Below are 26,377 nucleotides of genomic sequence, written 5' to 3' on the forward strand. Positions count from 1 at the left end.
GACGTTTTGTAGTTCTGTCTGAAGGTTGGAAAAATTTTGGTTCATTTGAGAAGCAATTGTGGAGCAAGGCAACCGTACGAATGGAAGATTGATTTGGTTGTTGGTGGGTCATTGACCTTGACACACAATGTGCCATTGTTCTGACCACTAAACGATGATGACAATCATTTGCTATGGAGATTGTGCGTTGGCTTCTAAGATGCACAAAATCCGTGGGCTCTCACTCATGAGCAGAATGCTAATGAGATATCTGACGCCAAAACGCGACGCTTTTGCCAAAACAAACCATTGCAGCAACAATGCTTTCGAGCTCTGCTCAAAGCGTCCGGGCACCCAAGGTTTGCTGAGAGCTTTTGTGAGCGAACCTGACTCTTTGAGACAAGGGCGGTTTGAGTTGGGGGGGGGGGGACATGGGGTGCTTATCCTGCTCTGGGAGAATAGGCCAAAGCCGGCACTCTGACTCGTGGGCAGATGGGATGCGGGCGGAGTGGTAGAATGTGTGCAAATTGCTTTCTCGGTCCAAACCGCCTTTTACGCAGTGGTTTCATTTATCTGCAGTGCTTGCCACCGAGCTGGAAGCAGACAACATTGAGCGCAACAAAAAACACTTTTCCTGGATGATGATGATGTCACAAGGCATGGTCAGAATTTCAAATGAGAGGGCCCTTGCACATGCCTGTTGGAGGCTATCTTTCACACACACAAAACGTTATTTTACAAGTGAGCAACATGTGATTTCACTGCACATTTGTCTCTGTGTGCTTGCCACTCTCGAAGTGTTTGCAAACACCTGATTAATGTCGGTTGTTTCTCACGCTGTGACGACAGCATCGGCAGAGTTGCTTTGCTAACTTCATCCATCGTTCAAAATGGTTGACTGAATATTAGGCAGTCACAACTTTTGGGATAATGATGTGCTTTTTGTGGAGGTTTCAGCAGTGGTTGCACGTAGCAGAGCCAGGTTCTCAGGCCCACACTCTGCAGGAGAAGTTGCTCCGTCCTATGTCCATAAACATTGATCATGTCTGAAAATGTCTGTCCATTTTACTGTGTGCCCATGAAACCTAAATGGCATGTATATGACTTAGCACTGCCTGCCAGCCAAATGGAGAATGATTTTTCTGGAAGTAATCATAGATGTTTTTATTTTTATATAAATAAATAGCCCATTATAAATAAATAGCCGCTCAAGCCCTCCTTAGCACCTCCTCTTGCTCATGGCCTTTGGTTAGTTTCCTTACCTCTTTAATTTGACATATATACATATATATTCATATATATTCCTATATACATATATATTCCTTTTGTTTGTCATCACAATTGAAGCATGGATATAAATAAGGATATGCATGGAGATTCGAGGACCGAACGATGTGCGTGTATGGTAGCGGGCGGTCTGCTCATCTGTAGCTGGGCGGCAGAATATAGCCGATGCACCAACTCGCTCACTTGCTGGCATGACGCCCTCGCTCCCACCCACCCACGCTGCTCTGCCGGCAAGCGCTGGTCTGCGTGCACACACTCCTCTGCAGAAGAGGCAGCTGCCGCGGTGGATTTGTGGCCCACATCGCTTGCCTAGTGGCTGCTAAAGATAACTGATCTGGATCCAGATTTCACCTGAAGACCAATCCTGCCAACTTGCTCGACATGCTTGGGGTTGTGACAGGCCAACCTGGTGAGTGAGGCTTTCTTAGGCAGTGACTATCTGGCTAGCTGGCCGGCTAGTTTCTAACACGTGGAGATGTCGGAGCGCCTGATTAGTGAGACCGGGCGACCCTGGCAGTGGCCTGAAGAGTCAAAACCTGAGCTGTCGAGTGTTGGTCACAGCGTAGGCTGGCAGGCGGCCTGGTTGAATGAACCTGCAGCTCTTCGGCGACATGTGACCAGGCAATTGAGAAGACAGCACTGTTTTGAGGAACCTGCGCCAGGTACACCAGATAATGCTGCACCATGGCAAAGTCCAGAGCTGCCTCCTCAGGTCTTGAATTATCGACTACAAGCAAGCCATGGTTGCAGGCGTTCCTTGCCAGAGCAGCCTCTTCAGTTGAGCCCTGGTTCACTGTTCCTCCAAACTCCAACTAAAGTTCAGTCTGCACTTGAGGTCCAACAGTTGGGATTAGACCTTCCCCAATCAGGCAGCCTCTGGGAGCAGTCATGTCGCAGAGCTGGAGAGCTGTATGCAGGTGGTATGTTTGTTGGAAGACAACCCCTGCTGGAGAACTGGGGTGTTGCGGCTGATTCAGCAAGACCTGTGCCATGGTGTAGGCCCACTCAAGGCAGCAGGAAAGGCCGTTTGGCTGTGGCCAAAAATTTGCCAACAAGAATTTGGATTGACGGATACAAACCAAAACCACAGTCTTCTGTTTCCCATTCTCCATTATGGTCTGATAATCACTTTGGGTATCCTGCTACCCATGAAAGAACATTTGGAGAACAACCAGTGCTGCAGCTCGAGCAGTCTTCCAGCGGAAGTGAGGAAGAAAGTGAGGAAGAGAGTGCCTCTTCCTCAACACGAAAGGATTATGTTGATGAAGAGGAGGAAGAGGAGGAAGAGGAGGAAGAGGAGGAGGAAGAAGAGGAACATCAAAAATCAAAGGATGAAGTTAGGATGTGCTCCTCACTCTCTGCATTACTTCCTGATGGTCCAGCTTTTCACCTCGAGCCCCAACCAACAACCCCGACCCGACCGGAGATTACCCCTCAAAGGAGGTCTTCCGCTTTGCCACGGTCTCCTTTTTCTCTTGGTTCAGCTGCAGATGGTACCATTCAGCCACCATGGCGCCGTCGACCATATCAACGTTCTACCTCAGCCCCCGAGCAGGCGAGTGGCCCATTGCGGAGGGTCACAGCTGCTGTGGCTCGGCCTTTCCGTCGTGCCCTCTCCTTCATCGCCAACGTCTCGAGAGCAGGTGGTAGGACTTGTATCCAATGTACAAACATCATAAACTTGAGAAACCATCAATATCTGAGCGACTTGTGCTTTTGGTTTGCTCAAGGAGCTACTGAATTATCTTCTTCTTCTTCAAAAAATTTTTGGCACAGAGAAATATTCCTTCTTCATTTCAGTGTCTAACCTCTTTGATTTGGAGATAACTTCCTCAAACACATCTTTCCATGGCTTGGCAATAAGGTATTATGGATATTCTGTATCTACCATTATTGTCACACATTTGCCCGTGACACTGTTTCAGGGTCACTGTAAGTTAACTATTTTGAAATTAAGTCTCTTTCTAACACCCCTTCACTTTCGGGGCTCTCGCCTTAATGGGTTGAAACCCTGGTGAGGGAATATCATTCCAGTAAGCCTGGTGTTGGCTTAGCGGTTAGGGTGGCTAGCTTGGGATCTTAGGGTCCTGAGTTCAAGCCCCATCGGCTGCTGAATTAACATCAGGTGTGGTTGACACAGCCGATCATCATTCTGAGGTCGGTGAAATAGCACCATTGTACTGGTAATAGGGGCACTGCATCAGTGGCATAGCTGTGTCCCTAACCAATGGTGCAACCAGCAGCCACAAGGCTGCACACAAGAGTGTGTGTGTATCATTCTGGTAATCTCTCTCTATCAAGTGCAGCCTGTGGCTGGTAGTTGCATCATTGCTTGGGACGCGGCTATGCCGCTGATGCAGTGTCCCCCTTACCAGTGCACTGGTACTCATTTTGCCGACCTCAGAAGGATGACAGGCTGAGTCAACCTCCTGGTGTATTAATTCAGCGGCCCAACGAGGCTTGAACTCAGGACCCTAGGATCCCAAGCCACCACCAAAACCACTAAGCCAACACCAAGCTTATTCTGGTAATGATTGATGGACTATTGTTCAGCTTGCTGTTGTACTTGTTTGTGTGTCTTTGTAGAAGATACTTCACAAAACAGGTTGAGTGCCTCTGTCATTCCCTAATGGTACTTAGGTTAATGGATTGATACACTGATGACAGGAAGGCATTCAGGTAAATAATGCACTGATTGTTTGTTTTTTTGTGTGTTGTTCGGGTGTTCACACATGCTTGTTTCATCGATTTGGTATTTTGATTCTCGGTTGGATTCCCAGAGTCGCATCATTTGCATATTCCATTGAGAAGTCAATATGGCACTTTATTGTGCTGTTTATCCCAGGAGTCTGGACTGAAAGATGACCTTTCTGTCGGCTTGTTTTTGTGGTCCATTGGAGCGGTCATCCGAAATCAGACCCCACGATATAAGTTCCTATTTCATTGGCTTCTACACTTGATATCAATGTGGTGGTGTGGCCACCTGCGTTGTGAATATCCCATCCCTCAAGGTACCAGATTGTGTCATCATGATGACATTACAGGTGCTGTACATACATTTGTCTCGGTGCAAGTTGCTGATAGTAGTGTCGTGTCATTATTGCTTCAAGGTAGTACTGCCTCTGACATCCCTTGATGTTGTCAGGACCTTGGGGGTCTCTATGCATGCAGCTTCTGGCACTGCTGTTACGTGCCGTTGATGTTCGTGAAGTGTCGGAGCTATGTTGCCAAGCCTCTATCAGGCTTGGAAACAGATAATCCATGTCGTCCTAGGACCGTGTGCAATGATGGTATTCCAAAATACATGAGAATATCAGGCAAGTTGTCATTGCTGTCAGAATCAATGGGATTTCGAAGATACAAACTAGTGTTGGAGAACTGTGTGATGAAGAGAGAGGGCTTGGGGGTTTGGAAGTGGTTGGATGAAAAGGTATGCAGATTATGTGGTGCATTTAGTCTGACTCGTTTGCATACCTGTTTATCTGTGTTCTTTCCTGCTCTCTGTTGGCTTTTCACATCTGTCTTTTTTTTTTAACGGTCTTCTGATGCTTTTATTTGCACCCTGTCTTTACGACCTCTCTTCCATACTCCCGTCACTTCTTCCTGTCATAGGTAAAGTGTGAAACGCAGTGTGCAGAAACACTGCGATGGAAGTTGTGTTGATGTGATAGCAGTCCCATTTGAAGTCCTGGCTTGTGATGTGGGGCATCTTTGTCGATTGTCTCCCAATATCCTGTCAAGTAATTCATGTAAAACCCGAACTGATGTGGTGTAATGTCGTTGTCCACACTGTGATGAATGTACAAGCTCCTCCATGAGCCTGAGATCACTGTAACCCCCTACCCTCCCCACCCCCCAAAAAACGTACTGGCACAGGTACAAGGTGACGTGGTAGATCTATTTGCTTATTTAAACATGCAACTTGCATTGAATAGTGAATTACATGGACAATCAAAAGGTCCGAGAGGTGAAAGGGGGATTTATGTTGAATCGTCAATCATAATTCTGAACTGATGCTGCTCAGGGTCGTGGGCAGACTTCTACCAAACATGATATTCCACCACCGTGGGAAAATTTTAATCTTGAGCAGTGAAACGTGTTTTCATGAATGTTCTTGCTTTGTATTTGAGTTGATTGAACAAGGCATCTCGTAATGCCATTAGCTTCCATATTACAGCACAAGGCAGACGTATGTGCCTGTTCTTCATTATTAATCATGTTTATCAAAGCCACTAACGATGCCAACGGTGGTATTTCTCGTTTTCCCTGAGTTGTTGGTGTGACAGGAATGCGAGTAACTGCTTCGGCGATGGTGTGCGGAGACCCTTTGCTGTTGTTTCTTTGTGTACTAGATAGGAAGTGTGTTGAAGGGTGAATGAGATTATATGGACTTTATTGAGTTCAAAACCTCATTCATGTTGATAAAAATGAGTTCGCTCTCCTCCAGCGAAGCCGAGTCTGTGGGCCTCTCACTTTCCCATCGAAGACGGGTCAGTGGTCTCTGTCTTTTACCGCCTCCTTTCTGGTCTTGCACCCTCTCCCCTTTCTGTGCTCTGTCCCCCCAAACCCCGCCCCAAGTTTGCAGGGCGCATACGGTCTGCCAGTACCCCCCTTCTGGTGAAACTACCCAAATCCAGAATCGTTGCTCACCTCCACTTATTTGTTCCTCTGTTTTTGCTGCCTGTGGAATGAAGTTCTGCTTCATTATCATTCTTCCTTCCAGCTCTTCAAGACAGCTGTTCACCGCCATCTCAGATCATCACCCATCCACAACCGTGATCTTTCTACCCCCAATTAACCCTCCCTAAGCCCATCTCTTTCGAAGGCTCCAGTTTTTCATTCCCGAGAGTTTGTGAATTTGTGTAATGGTGAAGCCATACTGACATTAACAATTGTAACATGGTGAGGAAGTGGAAGGATTGGAATAAAGCCAAACCTGACAAGTAAACTCGAGGGATTGAACGCTCTTCAATGGGCTTGATCTCCATGATCTGGTTGCTTCATCTCTCCAATTTCAGGTTCTCACTTTATCCTTGTTCTAATCCCACCAGTAATTTACCATTGCTCTATTCCAAATGCACATAAATGTTTCCAAACAATAAATAATCAACAACACACCCATTTGCTCAAAAATCATCTTTGTACTTCAACAAGGACTACCCCCCACCCCACGTTTCCGTCGTTCTCTGTTCTGTTACGTCCTGATCTGTTCTGTGTTTTAACTCTTATATGAGCCTTGACTCTGTATAAACTAGAGAGTTCAGAGAATGTGATACCGCTTGCACCAGTGTTTAAGTATATACTCAACTTTTAATATAATGAGTTTAAAGGTTGTTAAAAAATTTTTTTTAAACTTTTGTGCTACTGAAGCAATCTTATACACCACCCTTCTACACTTACGCTGTGTTCTTTAACGGCACACCAGCATATCTTACTGTAATATGATGACATTGCGTCGCAGTTTAGGAGATGGAGCTTTATTGATCGCCATAGGACACAGCGTCAATCGGCATCGTACGCAGCCTTATTGGCAGCCGCTTCTTCACCCGGATACTGCACCCTCTCACATGCTACACCCCTCTCATGTTACATATTGATATATAACATGGTTCTTGGAAGTATTGCGAAGACGATCTGTGTTCTACAGTGTTGAAGTATATAATTCAATTTACATGAAGGTTTAAAGAGGTTTAGACTTTAGAGGCATGTAAATAAATTAATTCCGGGTTTTACCGCCATTTTCCCCAGTGTCGATTATATCACCCCATCAAACGCGTGACATTAGTTTTTCATGCCTGTTGTTTGTGTCCTTTATAACATCCTTACAAACAGCAAGTTTCTTGTTTGGAATGATTTTCAATTTTGTTTGACCTCCAGGCAGGCAGAGTTAAAAGATTATCTCACTCCTCTCTGCACATTTGCGATCGGGAAAATTCAGATCCAAAATATGGTAAAACGGGAAACGTGTCTTCCTATTCATGTTCTGCTTCGTGTTCAAAATATAACATTCAATTTAAATAAGTTGGTCCTCCATCATAAACTGATAAGATGGATGGGTGAACGGACGGACGGACATGAACTAATTGTTTAACCCCACTTTTCGTTTAGTGCGTGTGGCTCTAACCCCTCCCTGACTGACTCACTCACTGACTCACTGATATTAATGATCGGTGTCTTCTGGGTGACGTAGATAGCTGAAATTTTGCTTGCCGATGGACATAGAAGCCAATACATTGGGAAAAAAATCACAGAACCGTCGCAAAGCATCTGCAAATGAAAATATAAATAAATGAAAAAAATGCAGATGAGTGACCCAAGACAACGGGGAAGCATGCACGGTTCAATATTGCTTACAATGTGTAAACATACTCTGCTAGTATATATGTATGTATATATATATATGTATATATATATATATATATATATATATATATATATATATATATATTGTTACAAACAAAATTGAGGCTCATGGAAGATGAGGTGACAGAAGGGTTAAGGGCAGCAAATTGACAGTGGAGCAGTGGTGCTACATTTGGACTCGATAAGCAGGGGAAAAGACTGAACAGGAAAAGAGGAAGGGAGGAAACGGTAACCTGCATCTACATGTATGACAGTTTGGTTAGGTAGTGTTAATGGGGTAGAAAGATCATGATATGGTGGTGTGGTTTACCCTTTACTTGAAGCTTTGGATGGAGCATTTGGTTTGAACAGCCTTAAGAAGGCACTTCCACAAACAGGAGAATGAGGAACAGGGGAATGGAGGTGTGCAGTGAGTCTGGATTTTGAGAGTTTGACGTAGAGGCGGTTACTGGAAGAACACATGCATCCTGGATTTGCTTGAAATGGTTGGAGGACTGAGAGAGTTTTGGGAAATATACCAGAGGAGGTGGAGTTAAAAAAAAAAAAACAGATAGGCCGTGGACTTGTCTGTAATGTGAGAGTAACAGGCCTTGTGCTTCGGCCTGTTTGCGGGAGTTTCTAATGTTATATTTTGAATTGCACATATATCAGGAAAGACAAACATGATGCTGGAGCACCAGCCCATAGTGGATAGCAGTACTTCATCGAGCTGCAGCCAAAGGTCTTTGTAGGCTGTAAGTAGTTCTGATTTGTCAAGAAATTATGGTGGAGGACCAGTCTGCAGACGGCATTGGAGGCCAGCTTTGTAATATGATTCGACCAGGAAAGGTCATGGTTGATAGTGAAGCCTGAAATTTCGAGAGACTGAACATCAATGCATATTGGTGGGTAATTTTTACTACACTTCTGGAGTGACAAGATGAGGCTGAGGTTTGCCAGGATGAAAGAACATGATGTGAGACTTATCAGGTCAGCATCTTTATTCTAATCAATTCCAGTTCAGCAGAGCAATGCAACTGCTGTCTGCCTGTCAGTGGAATGTGGTACTGTCCAATATAGTGTCTCGTTGTCTGCAAAAAAGGAGAGGATTTTCCAGAACATCAGAGAGATTGTTACAATGATGAGGAACAAGACTTTGATCAACACACTGCCTTGAAGCACTCCAGCTTCCACTGGAGAGGAAAGGAGAGGAATGAATTTGTACTCGTAGGAACACATTGACGTCGTGAGTGGAGGAAGTCAGAAAGCCAGTTATAAAGGGGGTATTGTCTGCCACGTGTAGACAACTTGATAAGCAAAGCAGTATGCCAGATTGCATTGAATTCCCAACATATTCCCTGGGAGACAACCTTGACCTCTTGCTCCAGATTTAGGGCTCCAAACATTGCTGAGAGAGGAGCAGCAGTTTGTCCCTAGTTGAGTGATAGATGGATGGAATCCAAACTGATAGTCAGACATCTGCCTTTTGGAAAAGAAGAGTAAGCTGAGTCGCCCATAATCAAACCCGTTATGGGGGCCACCTTTTGTCGTCGTTGATGGAAGGTCATATATAATAAATGTATCTGACATCTTTCAATCTCACCGCAGGCACAATTTAACTAATCAATGTTGATTTTCTCCGTGTACAATTTTGTCTACCGATGACGGACCCATACCACAACTCCACCAGACTCGGTGATGTAATGGTTAGAGTGTCTGCTCTGAGTCTGGAAGGTCGATGGTTCTAACCCCAGCTGATTCATACAAAAGACTTCAGAAATAGTACGTGCTGCTTCCTTGCTTGATGGTCAAAATTTAATCTCTGGACGTTCCTTGGAAACAAGAAGTCTGATCAATCGCATATACCGAAGAAGTGTTTTCCATCTAGAGATAAACAATAACATGCCTGGTGTCTCAGACAGGTACTTTGAATCAAGTTGTGTAACTTGCTGACTTCATGTCGCCATTCCAGCCTGCGACTCCAACAACGGGATTCCTCAATTTGGAAATGGTTCGTAATGCTATTAGTTGGAGTGCAATAAATCCAGTTCTCACCACGGTTAAAGTGTCATCTCTCACAGGCCGTAGATCCAATGGCATCAAAGTGACACACAGGAATGGCGATGGAAACAAACACTTGCTGAATTCCCTGTGGTGTAAAGGAGATAAGGCACAATGCCATACCTCGAAAATCCGTAGAACAAACGACAAATTACCTGCGGATTTGTTGTTCGTCCGTGATCGTCATCGTCCTATTTCGGAGCAATTGTCAGGCACGCATACGAATGCGCGCAGAGTTTTGAGCCCAGACTCATCATTTCCATCCCGCAATTTTTGTCTGATTGGTTTGACTGGATTGACATTGATTTAACGGTGGGAGGGTTTTAACGTAGCTCATGTTTTGGCAAATTGAACGAGCTCGTACGTTTCAGACACGACTCGCAGTGCATTCGGTGCATACCCGTCGCTTCGCTGACGGATCTCATCAAAAGACAGCATGTTGTACTTCACAAACATATTGCATGTCTATGTGTGAACCTTTTCTGGAAGGAAGGGAAATACCATGAGAGCCTGGGGTTCATAGGCAACCTTTGAAATGGCCTGCTTTAGGTTTATCATGCTGAGGAAGAATAAGGAAGTCAACGGTGTGAAAATGATATCTGTCAGGTAATGGCTCAAGCGCGACTCTTGGCTTTAGTGTGGAGGTTGGCTGGGGTTGAGAGGGTGTTTGGGTGGCGATGGTGGTGGTGGTGGTGGTGGTGGTGGTGGTGGAGAAGCTCCTCAGCGTTTTTATGAAGATTTGAGGAGCAAATGGCTTGAAATAATAATAATAATAATAATAATAACAATAATAATAATGACAGGGAGAGGGAAGTTGGTTGATTAAGCCCCGTGATGCCGATGTTCAAGTAATGGACAAAAACAATGGAAAAACCTGGGTAAATGAGGGACACCAAGCAACCGCTTCCACACAGGTGTGGCCCATGTGTTTATGAAGCAAATAACATCCCAACAGGCTTGAGGTCATGTATGAACGTGCTGCACGGGCCTGGTTGCCTATAATTATAGCTAGCATGGCTGCAAGAGGAGACCTCCCAATATCCCCATTCACAGGGCATGTGTGGTCGCCCATTGGTTTTATGAGCAGGACAATGATGTCATCCAGACTGTCTGCCATGGCCTTCTCAATCACCAGATTTGAACCCAATTGAGCATTCATGGACTATTCTCGAACGATGCCTGAGACGGCATTTCCACCTCCATCAAACAGGTGTGAGTTGATTGACTTTTTTTGTGGAAGAATGGTGCCGCATCCCTCCTGCAGAATTCCAGACGCTGGTGGACTCTATGGCATGGTGCACACAGGCCGTACTGGCTGCATGTGGTGGCCCAACCCCGTATTAAGTGACTTTACATTGGTGTTTCCATTTTTTGTTCACTACCCGCAGACGACAGATTGCAGCTAAAAGTGCAAATGTAATTGAGACTCCATTTTAGCAAACCTTCGTCTTTCAAAATTGCTGTAGGATCACTGAACACTCTTTTTTTTTTTCAGTGACGAGGGGAGGATGCTTAACGATGATCCAATTTTTTAAAATGTAAGTTCCAAGCCGAGTGCAGAATCTTACCTGTGAGTTGTGTTGTACAAACAAGTATGTGATCACACAATATATGGACTTAAGTGATTTATGGGATTTGCTATACATCTGTCTTGAACAATTCTGATTGGATTGTTGGGATTCAATTCTCCTACCCGATCGTAAACAGTGGGATTGGTGCTTCGCAGGCATCACAACGTTGTTTTGTGTACGCCGTCCCTCAGATGGACGTTAAGCTAGGTGTCCCTTCTGTGAGCATAAGTTGATGGACAATAAAGATCACACTGTGTCTTTCATGGTGGCAGCCTGAACAAATTACTAATTCCTGCCCAAATCAACTCCAATCAAATGTCAGGCCTGGCCCACCAGTTCATGAAAGGCTTGGGACGAAAATTTTTCCTTGGCAATCCAACAATAAGGTGTGAACGATCGAGAGCCGTTAACGAAGCAGTAGTAGTTGCACTATTTGCTGTACCAAACGAGAATGAGACTTAAAAACAAACAGGCAAGGTGAAAACTTACCGTGCAACTGGAGTTAGACATCATGTGGAATAGGGTTACATTGTCAGCAAAGAAGTCGAGAAGATTGTCTGGAGGTCTTCAAAGGAAGTTTCCTTTGAATGCCGGGAAGATACTGTATGTACTTCCCTGAGAAGTTTCCTTCTTTCCTTCCATTAAAATTCTCTCTTTCAAACGATCACCGTACTCCTCTCCTTCCTCGATTCCAAATCATTGGCTCGGGAACACAGGAGGAGATTTGGGAGCTGAGCTTGATAGGAAAAAAGAGGAGTCACAATTCCTGAGTGTTTTTGTGTGAAATGCAGGCAACATTAAAAATGCAATTCCACTGAAGTGCTTGTTGCAGAGTTGAGTTTCATAGGGATAGCTCACCTGTAAAACCTTTGGTGGCGTCACGCCTTTGAGGATCACACTACCCCTTCCGTCCCCCACTTCCCCTACTCCCACAAGTTTGATTTTGCTGGCAGGCTGAAAAAGGTTTTCATCTCTCCTCCATCCTCTGATTAATTAGCCTACATGGGACATCCGGCTTCAATGACTTATATCATTGAAACTGCAATTAAATGGAAAGGCTACAAAGTGGCAGCACAAAGCCATGTCACGTGTGTATGTAACTTCTGGTTTGGATGAAGTAGTGGGGAAATGTTTCAGTGTACCCTCCCTTCATACTCTTTCAGCCTGCCCAGGTCACATCAGGTTACCCACCCCAATTCTAACCTGGGAACGCATTACCTCCATTCCTTGAGGTAATGGAAAGTTTGGTGCTGCAGTGCTGTGATGTCGGTTCTTCTCGATGAATGGCTCATTGGCTGGTTTGCTTGTTGGATGGCTGGAATGTATACTCTTGGCATATTCGATGGACCGTCCAATGGCTCGTCTTAAGTTCCACCTGTGGAGTAACTGACAAGCTGATTGTCTAATGGATTGATCTGTCTGTTTGTGCGACAACAGTATGACTTAGAAGTGTATCAATCATTTATCCACCCTCCCTCCCTCTCCCCCATCCTTTTGTCTGGGAGATCAATTTACTGTGAATAAACATGATGTTTAACAAATATTAGAGCTTGGGGTGGAGGGTTTTGGGTGGAGGTGTGTTTGAAGCACAAAGCAGAGTAAAGGTAGGATTTCTTCCCATATAGATGAAATTGCTCTTCCACGAGGTTTGATCATGTAAAGAAAAAAAATTGAGAAAACTGATAAAAGAGCTGGTAAACTGATTTGGGTGCTCCGAACAGGTATTCGTGCCCGTGAGCCATGTTACCATACTCCAGTAGAGCACCCAAGCCGATCAGGTGACACGCAAAATGGTGCCGTACATTCGAGTATCGTAAATTTTGCGAGTGAAAATCGCTGGACGCAGGCATGGTCTCTTACTGGGTGCGAATCGCCCTAACCCAATCTGAACTCTTACTGACGTGTATTACTCCGACACGAGTGGCCAAGAGGCTCAAATTCACCCAGAGAGTAAGTGGATTTATCAAATGTATTGGGAACAACAAGGGGCAGGAATAAAAAAGCAAACAATGCAATTATTAATAAACCCAAAATTCATCTACACCCGAGCCAACAAATGGACAGCAGATCCTTAATTATGTAAGTACTGAATGCCCCCCAATCACACCTCAGTGAATAGACAAGAGAACCGGACAAGACTGAAATACCCTTGTTGTGCTCTACAGAGCACAGCAAGCCTCGAGAGGGGAACTTTGGCACAGCTCGATCGTCCGTAAGCAGCTATGGGCTGGCGCGTCCAAGATGCGGGAGTGGAAGCTGATGTCGCTAGGTTGTCGAGACCCCCCCCAGGGAGAGGGGGGTGGGGGCATCGAAGGGCAGAATGGATCTGCCGTGCCGATATTGCGTGAATACGAACCTCACAGCCTTCCACCTCGAAGTCCAAGGTTTAACTCCCTGAGCCCTCTCTTGCCCCCACTTTTATTCCCTCGTCCCATGCTCTGCTCCGTGATGCAGCTCCGCATTAGTGCCTTGATCGATTCGCGGTCCGGCCATCGATCAAGGCGGTCCCCTGGCCCTGAACTTTGCGCAATTTCTATGAATATGGTGTGGGCACGCCCTTTACGCAGATCTTGCGGCTTTGCGCCAAAGGCATAGTGTTCCTCCAAAAATGCACATTATAAGACGGATTCCGAAGGGATGAAACATTAAAAGGCTGTCGAGGGATTGTGGTTTTAGACACACACATTAGGGGAGGGAAGAGAGCAGCTTTCCATACACATAACGATGCATATCCTTTATCACAATTAAATTATCTCATGCTTATTCTAAACATGCAATATGGGAAATAACTATCATTATACGATGCAAAGTGACGCCTAAGAAGGCATTCCCACAACATTATTCTTGTTTTCCTTGAATGATGAATTGTAAGAAAGTATCCTCATAATTACGTGGTAGTTTCAGTAAAAGGTATTAAGCTTTACACCTCTACCACATTGTCTATAACATTTGATTTTATCATTTTCTTACCATGGAGTAGTACCATTCATTCTCATTTCTCTTCACGTGTTTGTTGGCGTGAACAGTTCAGAAAATAAAATTAAAAAAACATATTTTATTTTTATTTTTTATCGGCAGACAAAGTGTGCAGTGGATGTTACAGATCAGATGGCACACCGGTATTCGGTGAAAGTTGTCTCTCGCCGGTGGTCCGTTGCTGTATTTTACAACATACTTGACCTGGCAGCCATCAATTCCTTTATTTTGTACAAGGAATGCACTTGTGAAAATATCAGTAGGAGGGAGTTTATCTTGAAGCTGTCCACACAGGTTCGACAGGAGTTAATGGATGAGGAAAACTTCAAGGTGAAAGGCAACTCAACCCAGAACCAGTGTTGTTACCTTGAAGCATGAAATGGAGTAGCATCTCGAAACCCAAAATGGAGTTCTACCTTGAAGCATGAAATGCAGTTATATCTTAAAGCCCTAAATGGAGGAATACCTTGAAACCCTAAATGGATAAATGGAGTATAACATACCCTGAAGCCCTAAATAGAGAAGTACGTACCCTGAAGCCCTATGGAGTCTCCTGCAGGACATATGATCAGTATTCCTTATTATAACCTGTCGTTTATCCACAGAAGTATCTGAATGGTCTGTTGGCTGATTTGGCATTGCTGTCCGAGCCTTGAGCTCATGATGCTTGGATTTCAAATCCCATAAACACTGTGTCTATTTGTCCATTACCGATGATGGTGTCCTTGTGATTAACGTAAAGATACACTCGTGCTCCATACTGTCTTCCTCCTACGTGTGATTTATGTATTTAAAGCTCTGTCATGAGCCTGAGATGAATGTTAAAAATAGATCTTGTTATTCTTCTGATGTAGCCAGGGGGTCTCTGCCAGGAAAGCACGCTCATTATCATTTTGCTTGGTTTTTGTCCATTCCTCTGGACATGGTCTATTCGTATTGTCTAGTCGTGTTGTCCGATGACTGCCTTTTGCGGTTTTTACATGAGATGTATACAGCTGCCTTACCGCTGGGGATGTGTTTTGCAAAACACAAGTGTTGGATATTTTCCTTTCCCCACTGATGATTTGCACAAGAATGCTTCAAGTTTGCAACGAGCAAGCAGGTGATGCAGCACCAACGCACATCATCTCCCATATCCCTACCCACAATTTATTGTACCCCCATTAACTCTACCCAAACCAACCCTCTTACCTAAAGGTTACTGTGTTCCATCTCTCTTCCATGAGCCTCGATCTTGTCTCTAAAAGTAAAAAGAAGCTTGGAGGTACATTACATCATGGTACTCTTATTGTTTTCCATGCCAGTCCAGCAATGGACATTTGCCCCATCGAAGTTAAAACTTTCAGTATATAATTATTTCGTACGTCTACATAGCCAGTGCAGGTCTACAGCCCTAAAACCTCAACCTCACTCTCTTTAATATGGACAGACATCGATGACAGGCAATCATGATTGTACTGGACTACCCATCGTATGGAAATGTTCACGTGGTTGATGTACTTGTGCACCATAAACAGAATGATCATGTGCTGTTCCACCCTCTTTGTTACCTCATTTAATTGCTACTGTGTTGGTTTTTCTCACCCGCAAGATAATTCCAACGCCCCCTCATTCCTTTCCAAGTCAATAAAGACACACACTCTCAAAATGTTCATCTCAGTACCTTAGCCTGCCTTAAATAAACAAGTCCAAGTCAAATTTGAAGTACCCTTGTGTGGAATCAAAGTGTGTGGATTTTCAATGATGTGCCATCTTTAAAATTTTTTATTCTTAATGCTCACCGAGAAACAGTTTGCATTTGTCGTTGTTGTCCTTTGCCATCCTTTTTGGTACTTTTTTGTTTTGGTATCCTTTGTTTGTGATGTGTACGACATTGGTCATGGTTGGTTTCCTATTCAGTCTTTTTTTTTGTAAATAATATCTATCATGGTTGTCATCCAATCTCACTCATGATGTGTGGTGTTGACATCCTGCTTCCGTCAACACAAATATTGAGGCCTGCCTGCTACCACACACTCCGGCTTGTCTACTACCACACATTGCGGCTTGCCTCCTACCACACACGCACCCTCAGGCCTGTCTCCTGCCACACACACCTGGCTTGTCTACTACCACACATTGCGGCCTGCCTCCTACCACACACGCACCCTCAGGCCTGTCTCCTGCCACACACACCCGGCTTGTCTACTACCACACATTGCGGCCTGCCTCCTACCACACACCCACCCTCAGGCCTGTCTCCTGCCACACACACCCGGCTTGTCTACTACCACACATTGCGGCCTGCCTCCGACCACACACGCACCCTCAGGCCTGTCTCCTGCCACACACCCCAGCCTGCCTCAAACCACACACCCCGGCCTGCCTCAAACCACACACCCTGGCCTGCCTCAAACCACACACCCCGGCCTGCCTCGTACCACACACCCCGGCCTGCCTCAAGCCACATGCCCCGGCCTGCCTCAAGCCACACACCCGGCCTGCCTCAAGCCACACACCCCGGCCTGCCTCAAACCACACACCCCGGCCTGCCTCAAACCACACACCCCGGCCTGCCTCAAACGACACACTCCGGCCTGCCTCAAGCCACACACCCGGCCTGCCTCAAACCACACACCCCGGCCTGCCTCAAACGACACACTCCGGCCTGCCTCAAGCCACACACCCGGCCTGCCTCAAGCCACACACCCCGGCCTGCCTCAAGCCACACACCCCGGCCTGCCTCAAACCACACACCCCGGCCTGCCTCAAACGACACACTCCGGCCTGCCTCAAGCCACACACCCGGCCTGCCTCAAACCACACACCCCGGCCTGCCTCAAACGACACACTCCGGCCTGCCTCAAGCCACACACCCGGCCTGCCTCAAGCCACACACCCGGCCTGCCTCAAGCCACACACCCGGCCTGCCTCGATCCACACACTGCGGCCTGCCTCGATCCACACACTGCGGCCTGCCTCGATCCACACACCACGGCCTGCCTCGATCCACACACCACGGCCTGCCTCGATCCACACACTGCGGCCTGCCTCAAACCACACACCACGGCCTGCCTCGATCCACACACCGCGGCCTGCCTCGATCCACACACCGCGGCCTGCCTCGATCCACACACTGCGGCCTGCCTCGATCCACACACCACGGCCTGCCTCGATCCACACACCACGGCCTGCCTCGATCCACACACTGCGGCCTGCCTCGATCCACACACTGCGGCCTGCCTCATATTCCTTTTCCTTTCCTTCACTGTCACTTCATGTTTATAAATGGCCTGCCTCCGTGCATCCAGATTATTATTCGTTTATCGGTTACTATAATCTTGCCTTTTGTTTTGCACAACCGCACTGTTTATTAGCCTCCCTTGCAATGCGGTGCTTTCACTCACAGATTCGGTCACCATTTGTATCACATGTGATGCACCGTCATATTCAGAGTGCTGGCCTGGGTTTTACCAAAGTGCAATGATACAAATCACCGTTCAATGGCGACGTTGTCATGGCAATACATCCGCGGACATCTTGTTACCATAGCAACACGTTACCAGCTTTGTATCTCAGGCACGGCTGCATCGGGTTGTTCCAGGCATTTCATGTACTAATTCTGATACCGTTTAATCCAAGACTGTCTCCATGGATATCCTGATCTGTTGCTGTACAGATTTTAACCCTTTGCCTCGGCGTGACTCCCTCCCTACCCCGGGGTTCATTGCCTGCTCCATCGCCCCTGTGCGCATTGAGTGTTTGATTAGTCGGTGCAGGAAGAGCGAAGCTGCTTTATTAATTTACTGTTTGAACTGCTAGACATGGAAGCTTGGAGACCACGCTGTGTACGTGTTAGCGAACCCACGAAGAGTGATCAACACCATTGTTTGGATGCTCATATAAACCTGTTTGTCATAAAGCTCCGAGACCTGCTTCGGCTATGCTTACCTTTGAGCTGTCCATTCTGGGTTTGATTCCCAACCCGACTACATCCTAACCCTGGTGTTTCAGAGGAAGGGTGTTGCTTCGCAAAGTGCTCCATCCATCGAATGGTCGTTAAGCCGGGTGTCCCATCTGCTAGCATTAGTCGGTGTACGTTAAAGATCCCACGGTGTCTTTCGTGTAGAGTAAGCAAGATATCTCCGGCACCGTCAACAAATTACAAATTCCTGCCAAAATCACCATTTCATGAAAGACTTGGGCCAAAAGCTTTACCCACGGCCGACCCCACGAGAAGCTGGAATTCATGATTCTTTTTCTTCCACTCCTCTTCCCTTTATAAGTAGTGAGATCCGATGGCACCAAGATTCTGCCCTGCCTGGCCACGATACTCCTCCAATTCCCTCTGTCCTCATCCAACTCCCTCCATTCTCCAACCACCCCTACCTTACTGATATCCTTCCTCATGCAATCCTCCTATCTCAACCGCAGTCTACCTCTCTTCCATGATAATTTTCCATTATTTTCCTCTTTTGGTTATGGCCATTAAAGTCGTCATGGTAGTGTTCGTGTTATGTGGCCTGTCCATAAGGGAAAGGTACCACCAAAAAAAACTATCAATGTTCACTTCTCTTGAAGAAGGTGGTACCTCTTTTGATAGATGATGGATCAAGGGATCGCTTTTGTCCATCGGTCAAAATGTATCATCTTACACAGGGCGACGATGAAACATGGGAGAATGGTTTCAATTTTAGAGACTGCTCACCTTTTATTATTCATTTGCAAAGCGGCTTCCCTGATTCATAATGAAATCCAAGTCGTTTCCTGTCCCTCCGAAGCACAGGTGGAAATCCAGGAAGGGCTAAGCCACACTTCCTTTAGTAGTGTGAATTAGGGTCATACCAAGCATGTAGGGTCTACATCATAATGGCTAAATTATACCATTCCTTCTACATGGCAAACAATGAGTTTTTTATTTTTTATTTTAATGCCAAAATCATTTTGTCAATTGTTATTGGTCCTTAGGAATGTTAGATTTGATGAAAGGGCAATCATATTTTGTTGGCAATCTGATCTGGGCCCTTTTTGTCTTGCCTTCCCTGTGTCTGCTGATGTTTGCGTCCTTTGAGGACAGCAGTTTGGTCTGAACAACAAGCATGCTTTGAAGCGGAAAGAAGTGAAAGGCTTTTTCTTCGAGTTGAATTTATCCGGTTTGTCATCTGCTTTGATTCATGCCTTGGCCTAATTGCACCTATTGCACCATGCTTTGCAGATGTAAAGGGTCCGGCCACTCATCACATGTCGTGTGGACAATCCCCGGCAACGGAGCGTGTGGATTGGAAGCAACGTTTTTGCATCCTGGAAGACAGCGAGTTGCTGCTGCTGGAGCGAGAGGAGGTATGACTCATCTGAATGTTCGGGTCTGATGCACAGGCTCATTGGGTGGGACCAGGCTTGTGGGATGTAGCTTTTCGTTTCAGGGAGGAGCTGAGTTACACTGGAAGACTTGGAGCCAGTTCTAGGAATTGTGTGCTTTTTGTGCTCTTATTTTATGGTGGAGGTTGAGGTCATGCCGAGGTTGACACAGCAGAAGCCGGTGAGAAAAAACAACAATGTGCCAAGTGTTCGCTCAGAAATATTGCAGAACTGCAGCCAGGCGTTGCGTGCGTACAAACGAATGGGCAATCCGGTTGGGTTTATAGATGTTGTCATGTTATCGACCCTAATAATCCAGCCAAAGAGCTTTGTGAAGTCAAATGTTCTGATTGACATTTGCCTTTGGTTTTATTATTATCAAGTCGGGCCTCTTTATACTCTAATATTGTTCGCAAATCATGCAAACGAGGGCCGAGGCCTGGTGAGTTGGGTTGGACGATTTCAGGTCGGGTCGTGGCCTTTCCTGCTCTCGCATCACACTCATCTTCCTCAAACTACCATGTCTCCTCTTTCCACATTTTAATCGACGAGCATAATCCAGGTTTGACTTAATGCCAGAATTCTATTTGCGATTAGTGTCTCATTTTTCTCCCATCTGTCAAACATCTCTTCCAATTCTGGTTCATTGGAATCTGCAAACCTTGAAGGAGGCTGCAATTTGCGTTCAGTGAAGTTTTGTATTGTTATTATTTAAAAAAAATTCATAATTCTCTTTATTCATTCTAAGTCTTGATTTTTCTTCTCATTCATGTATTTTACTCTCTATTCCTCTCTTTCTTTATCCATCTCTCCAAGGAGAAGTGAATTCTTGCAGACAGTTTTTCTGGAAGGCTCACTTGGCTGTGCCTCGATGGGCTTGAGGGATGTGGAGTAGCGACTGTAACCCAAATCCTATCCAGGTTCCTCCTGATGACTCCATCTTTGCTCGACTTCTTCGGGTTCCTTCCTGGTCTTCCGTTTCATTACATGACCTTTTCTGCTATCGCCATCCACTCTTGACCATTCATCAAGTCAATGCGTTGTTGTACGCTTTACTATAGATGCAGTGTCCCAAAAGATCAGCACAGGTTTAGAATTTGGCCAAGGTATTGACACACAACAGCGGACTCTTTCCAAAAGGCATCATGGCACATGGCATCTTTACCATGTACAGGTGAATGGGAGCAGATGTGACAGCTCACTTAACACCATATCTAAATGAGAGTTCTAGCTGACGCAATGCGCTGCCTGCAAAGACGTTCGCAGCAGGTTGTAACGAGAAGGTCATGTTTTAATCGGCCAATGATAACAGATCTTGTCAGACAGATGCAGTGCAGGTTTTGATAGTTTAATTTTGTCTGACATTCGCACATCACCGAATCGCTCAACCTGACCGAATCGCCCGACCTGACCGAATCGCCCGACCTGACCGAATCGCCCGACCTGACCGAATCGCCCGACCTGACCGAATCGGCCGACCTGACCGAATCGCCCGACCTGACCGAATCGCCCGACCTGACCGAATCGCCCGACCTGACTGAATCGCCCGACCTGACCGAATCGCCCGACCTGACCGAATCGCCCGACCTGACCAAATCGCCTGACCTGACCAAATCACCCGGCTCGACCAAACCTTCCAGCCTGACTGAGCCTCTCGGCCGAACAGAACCACCCACCATAACTGAACCACTCAGTGTAACCCTTGCCAGGAGACTTCTATAGCAACACTGAAGATGATGTCATGGTAAGGACATTTGGAGAAAAAAATATGTTTGGGTGTTGTGTGATATCAACTGGGGGTATCTGGTGGTGCAAACTCCGATGCGACCCTGGCAAGGCATTTGCTATTTGACGACAATGTGCGAGGGGGTTCACTGGCTGTGGTGCAATCAAGTGCCATTGGCAAAATGGAGCAACAAGTCACAAAAGCAATCAATGTCCATGTTTTGGGTGAAAATGACAATAAAACAATGTATTTATGATAGAATTTTACCGTCGCTGTTTAATTAGAGTTGATTAAAATCCTCGGAAAAAGGCCACTGCCAAATTGTTCCATTCATCTTGTGGGGCAGGCAGCGTCATATCTGTTTCATGAAAAAGCTTCTCTCATGTAATTTTGGAGGAGCTTGTGAGCCAAATCAGGCCACGGTCGATCGCAGAACTCAAAGCAACACACTCACAGCATGCTGGTGGTGAAGATGCCTTTGCATCAAGTTGGTCATCCTGCTTTGGTTGCATCCACAGCAAACGGTCACTTATGTAATGGTCATTCAGTGTGATTACAAAACCATTTAGTAACTCATTCAGTGTGGGTTTCTGGGGTGGTCGTTGGGGATAAAACCACAAGATTAACTGTTTTACTCAAATCCTTAATTTCATGATCATAATTGCAGAATGTCAAGGTGAGAAAATATTTGAATTTTTATTTTATAAATGACCCAAGCACCCCATCTGCGGCATTAGGTGGTGGACGTTAAAGATCCCATGGTGTGCTAGCACGATGAGTGGGTGAGCTATCGCCGGAACTCCGCACAAATTACATACTCCTGCCGTGACTACTGCTGGAAGAGGGATGGCAAACCACCCAGCACGACCCCAGGCATAGAAACTGCTTCCGCAGAACGAACGCTCTGTAACACACAGTATGGTACATCGGTTTGGAAATGTCCCAAGTGACAGATGGAGGAAAACTAATGCCCTCTTTTGGAATCAGAGGATTGTAAATGCTCTTAATGCAGCTTAGAGCCCATTTGTATGTCATAAAAACACCAGATTGTAAAGGCCTGACTGTTCGTACCATTTATTAATTAATTAATTAATTTATTCTCATGTCATTGAAACGTGATTCATTTGATTTTCCTTCTTTTCTCACTTTTCTCTTCAACCAAACTATCGACAGTTGTAATACAAATCTGTGATCATTTGCTGCATACCACGTGGTGATGCAAAATTATTGTGGTTATGAAATGATTATGAAAATCATTCCTCCGATTTCATTTTCCTCTCCTCGTTTCAATATATTTATATATATATATATATATATATATATATATATATATATATATTTATCACCCTACCCCCTCAATGCTTTCCCCTCAACTCACCCTCTAAAACTTCTCCCCACACCGCACACACTCAAACCTTCCCCCACACCCCACACACTCAATCCGTTCCCTGTACCTTACACACTCAAACCTTTCCCCTCACCCCACTCCCCCAAAGCCTCACCTCCCCCATTCTGCACCATCCGAATGCCTCCTCCCCTATCTCCTCAAACATCTGGGGCCTCCATTCCAACCTGATAGATCTCTCAATCCAGGCCACTGCCTATAAACCAGACATTATTTGTTTAACAGAACCCTTCCTCTCACAGGATGTCCCTGACTCCGTCGTGTCTCTCCCTGGTTATTGTCTCTTCCGATTTGATCAACCTGAACCCCGTCCTGATGGTGGAGTTGCGCTGGACATCAAGAACTCCATTTCTCACTCTTGCACCTCCAAAACCCTAGTACCTCTGGTTCAAAGTACCTCCAAAACCTAGTACCTCCAAAAAAAGTACCTCTGGCTGCAACTTCCCCTCTGCTCCCACCTCATGTTCATCTGTGTGTTGTACTATCCTTCCAACAGTAACAACTCCATCTATATCTCTCTCAGACAACATGGCCAAACTTTTAATCACTCATCCCAACTCGCTCTTCCTCATATGTGGTGACTTCAATTGTCACCATGCTAATTGGCTGGGAGTTTGTACCTCTCTCCACCAGCCATGGCACTTCTGCAAAGGACTTCTGTGACTCCATGGGACTGACTTGATCCATGAATTTTTCCACCTGGATTTCTCCCAATGGAAAATCTTCCCTTCTGGATTTGGTGATGACCAACTTCCGCACCAATGTATCTTGCTCGTCCTCTGCCCCAATTGGCTCACCTGATCATGTGCTTGTGAAGGTTGACATCTCTCTCGAGTCTAGCCATTCTCAGAGAACAGCCTCAGTGATGGCAAGTCTGGCAGTTCACTCGGGCAAACTGCCAGGGACTGCAAGTAGCCATCACATTTCAGGACTGGTCTCCTATAATTTACTGCCCCTGATATTAATTCAGCCTGGCAATTCTTCCACGGAAGCCTGTTCTCCCTTTTGCTCAGATTCATCCCATCTTGTCTTCAGTTGTCTTATCCATCCTCCCTCTCTTGGCTCTTTGAATCTTGTGGTGAGGCTATTGCTGTAAAACAACTTGCATGTTCCTCCTGGAAGGCAAATCCAACTGAAGGCAACCTCGGATCATTCCACAAAGCCCGCAATAAGTGCATGTCTACTTTCAGGAGAGCCAGAAAACATCATCTGTCCAATCTCAAGAATGAACTTTCAAACTTATCTCCCTCCACCAAAACTTGGTGGTGCCTTGTCAAGTTCGTCTGTGGTGTATGCTCCCCTTCCATCCCTGCTCTTTCTTTAAATGGCACCACAACCGACTCTGCTCGTGAGAAGGCCGAATGCCTCTATTATGCGTTTGCTTCAAAATCTTATGCCCAAACCCTTCTCTCTATCTCTACACACCCTTCCCAGTTGTACCCAACTGCTCCTGAATTTTGTGTCTTTTTTCACCTGAGAAGGTGGAAAAGTTTCTGGCAGCCCTTGACTCTGACTCTGCAACTGGACCGGATAGCATCAATTCAATTGTCCTTAAAAACCTGCTCTGTTTCTCTTGCACTTCTTCTCTCTGCCCTTTTCACCCTGTCATTTATCCGAGGTCATCTTCCATCTGTTGAAAATCACCCAACAACACTGTACTACATAAAAAGGTGCAAAAATGGATCCCCTGAACTACAGACCAATCTGCTCACCTCCAATCATCAGCAAGATCATGGAATCTATCATCACAGTTAACATAAAATAATTCCTCTTCTCCACCAGCCAAATCTCAGATCATCAATTTGGATTCAGATCTGGTGACATGCTGTACCTTGGACATGAGACAGAGATTAGGGCCATCTCTGGACGTATCTCGAGCTTTTGATGCAGTCTTGCATCCTGCGTTGCTCTCCAAACACTCTGCCTATGGAATCCAAGACCAACTCCACTCTTGGATGACTGACTTACTCCACTCTCCACTTGTGGCTCTCAACGGAACCCTTTTTTTCCCCCTCTCCCTGTCAAGGCTGTAGTACCCCAAGACAGTGTTCTAGGTCCCATCCAGTTCATAATATCCATCAATGATCTCACTAACTCTCTGTAAAAACCTCTTTATTTTTATCATTGCTGATGACTCCACTCTCTGCTGTGACATGCTTCATCCTTGCAACAGACAGGAAGCAGCTTCTTCCTTATCCTCAGACCCTGACAAAATTACAGACTGGTCAAACATTTGGAACGTTTCTTTCAATCCTGAGAATCCCACACACTTACTCTCTCTCTCCCTCTCTGAAAAGACAGTTCTGCAAAGCCTTCCATCTACTTTCTCAAAAACCATCTCAAAGAGGTTCAGTCACTCAAACGCTTGGGTCTTCCTCTCAGCCATGATCTCTCTTGGGCAAATCACATTTCAAACTTGGCCTCTAAAGCCAGACACTGACTGGGCATCCTCCGTCGTGCAAGGTTCTTCCTTGGCACACCTGAACTCCTGTCCACCGACAAGGCTTTCATCCACAGGTCGATGGAGTACTGCTCTCCCCTCTTGGCTGGCTCCCCAGCCTCACATCTTTCTCGGCTTGATGCCGTGGAAACCAAGGCTTTCAAGATCATTGGAATGTCTCACGATGAAACTGAGTCCATGGGCCGATCACTTCGCCATCGCCGACAGGTTGGCGGTCTCTCTTTCTTCTTCCTCCTCATTTCTGGTCTTGCACCCTGTGCCCATTCCATGTTCTGTCTCCCTCCAAGCATCTACAGGACACATGTGGCCCACCAGCAACTCCGACCTCATGAAACTGCTTAAATCCAGAACCTCTGCTCACATCCACTTATTTTCCCTCTTCTTTTCCCACCTGTAGAACCACCTTCCACGCTCTCTTCGATCTCATTCTTCCATCGCGGTCTTCAAGACAGCTGTTCACCACCCGATCAGATCATCCCGATCCAAAGCCATGATCTTTTCTACACTCGTTAAACAATCCCCACCCCTCCCAACATTTTGTTTGTGTATCCATCTTGTGCACTCCTTGCATTCTCCCATAACCCTCATCATTACCTGCATCCCTTGTTTTTCCATCTCTATCTACTTTCTCCCTCTGCCCCGCTGTTGGCATTTCACCTTTTTCTTACTGTTCCCTTTGTTATGTTGTGTCCTGATCTGTTCTGTGTCCCGGCTCTTCCACAAGCCTAGACCATGTTTAAAAAAAAAAACATAACTAAACCACCTGGCATAACCAAACCACCCCACATGACCCTTGCCAAGACACTGCTTTGGCAGCCCCGACGCTCTGTCAAGAGTATGAAACATTGACCATGATAATGCTGTGGTAAGGACATTTGAATATTTTTGGTGTTTTGTGATACCAACTGTGGTATGCATATCTGGTGGTGCAAACTGATGGATGTAAATATTGGTTTTACTTTGGAATTGGTTCACGGTGAAGTTTGGGTAGAGCACCGTGCTGCCCTGAATATTGCTAAAGATGCCAAAGGAACCTTTATTAACCCCCTCAAAGGACAGTGTGCTTTTGGATGCGTCACCTTTTCAATCACGGCCACAATGATCTTAATTGCTGGATTACGGGTGGATGAGGAAGCACATCTCATGCATCTTGTAGATATGGCTTTGGGAAGTTTACAATTTCTAAAACACCACAAATGTACTAATTATGGGAACAGAAGCAGAGGGTCGCT

The 26,377-nt window shown here is 45.8% G+C and overlaps 1 protein-coding gene across 4 annotated transcripts in view; it reads left to right on the forward strand.

Annotated features, from left to right (window-relative positions):
• The window catches only part of LOC147026805 (ras GTPase-activating protein nGAP-like), a 204,312-nt gene that overhangs the window by 56,446 nt on the left and 121,489 nt on the right, over window positions 1–26,377 (forward strand). Inside the window, exons 1-2 of one of the 4 annotated variants that reach the window (XM_085882596.1) lie at window positions 1,530–2,912; window positions 19,411–19,535. In XM_085882596.1, coding sequence (XP_085738722.1) covers window positions 1,742–2,912; window positions 19,411–19,535 — 1,296 coding nt within the window. In that variant the 5' untranslated portion in view covers window positions 1,530–1,741. Of the gene's footprint in view, window positions 1–1,529; window positions 2,913–19,410; window positions 19,536–26,377 lie in introns of those variants that run through there. The other 3 variants (XM_085882594.1, XM_085882595.1, XM_085882597.1) reach the window with 3 other exon arrangements.

Source organism: Eptatretus burgeri, chromosome 5, assembly GCF_056783735.1.
Source record: "Eptatretus burgeri isolate ZD-2024b chromosome 5, Ebu_testis_v1, whole genome shotgun sequence".
NCBI classification, from domain to species: Eukaryota; Metazoa; Chordata; class Myxini; order Myxiniformes; family Myxinidae; genus Eptatretus; species Eptatretus burgeri.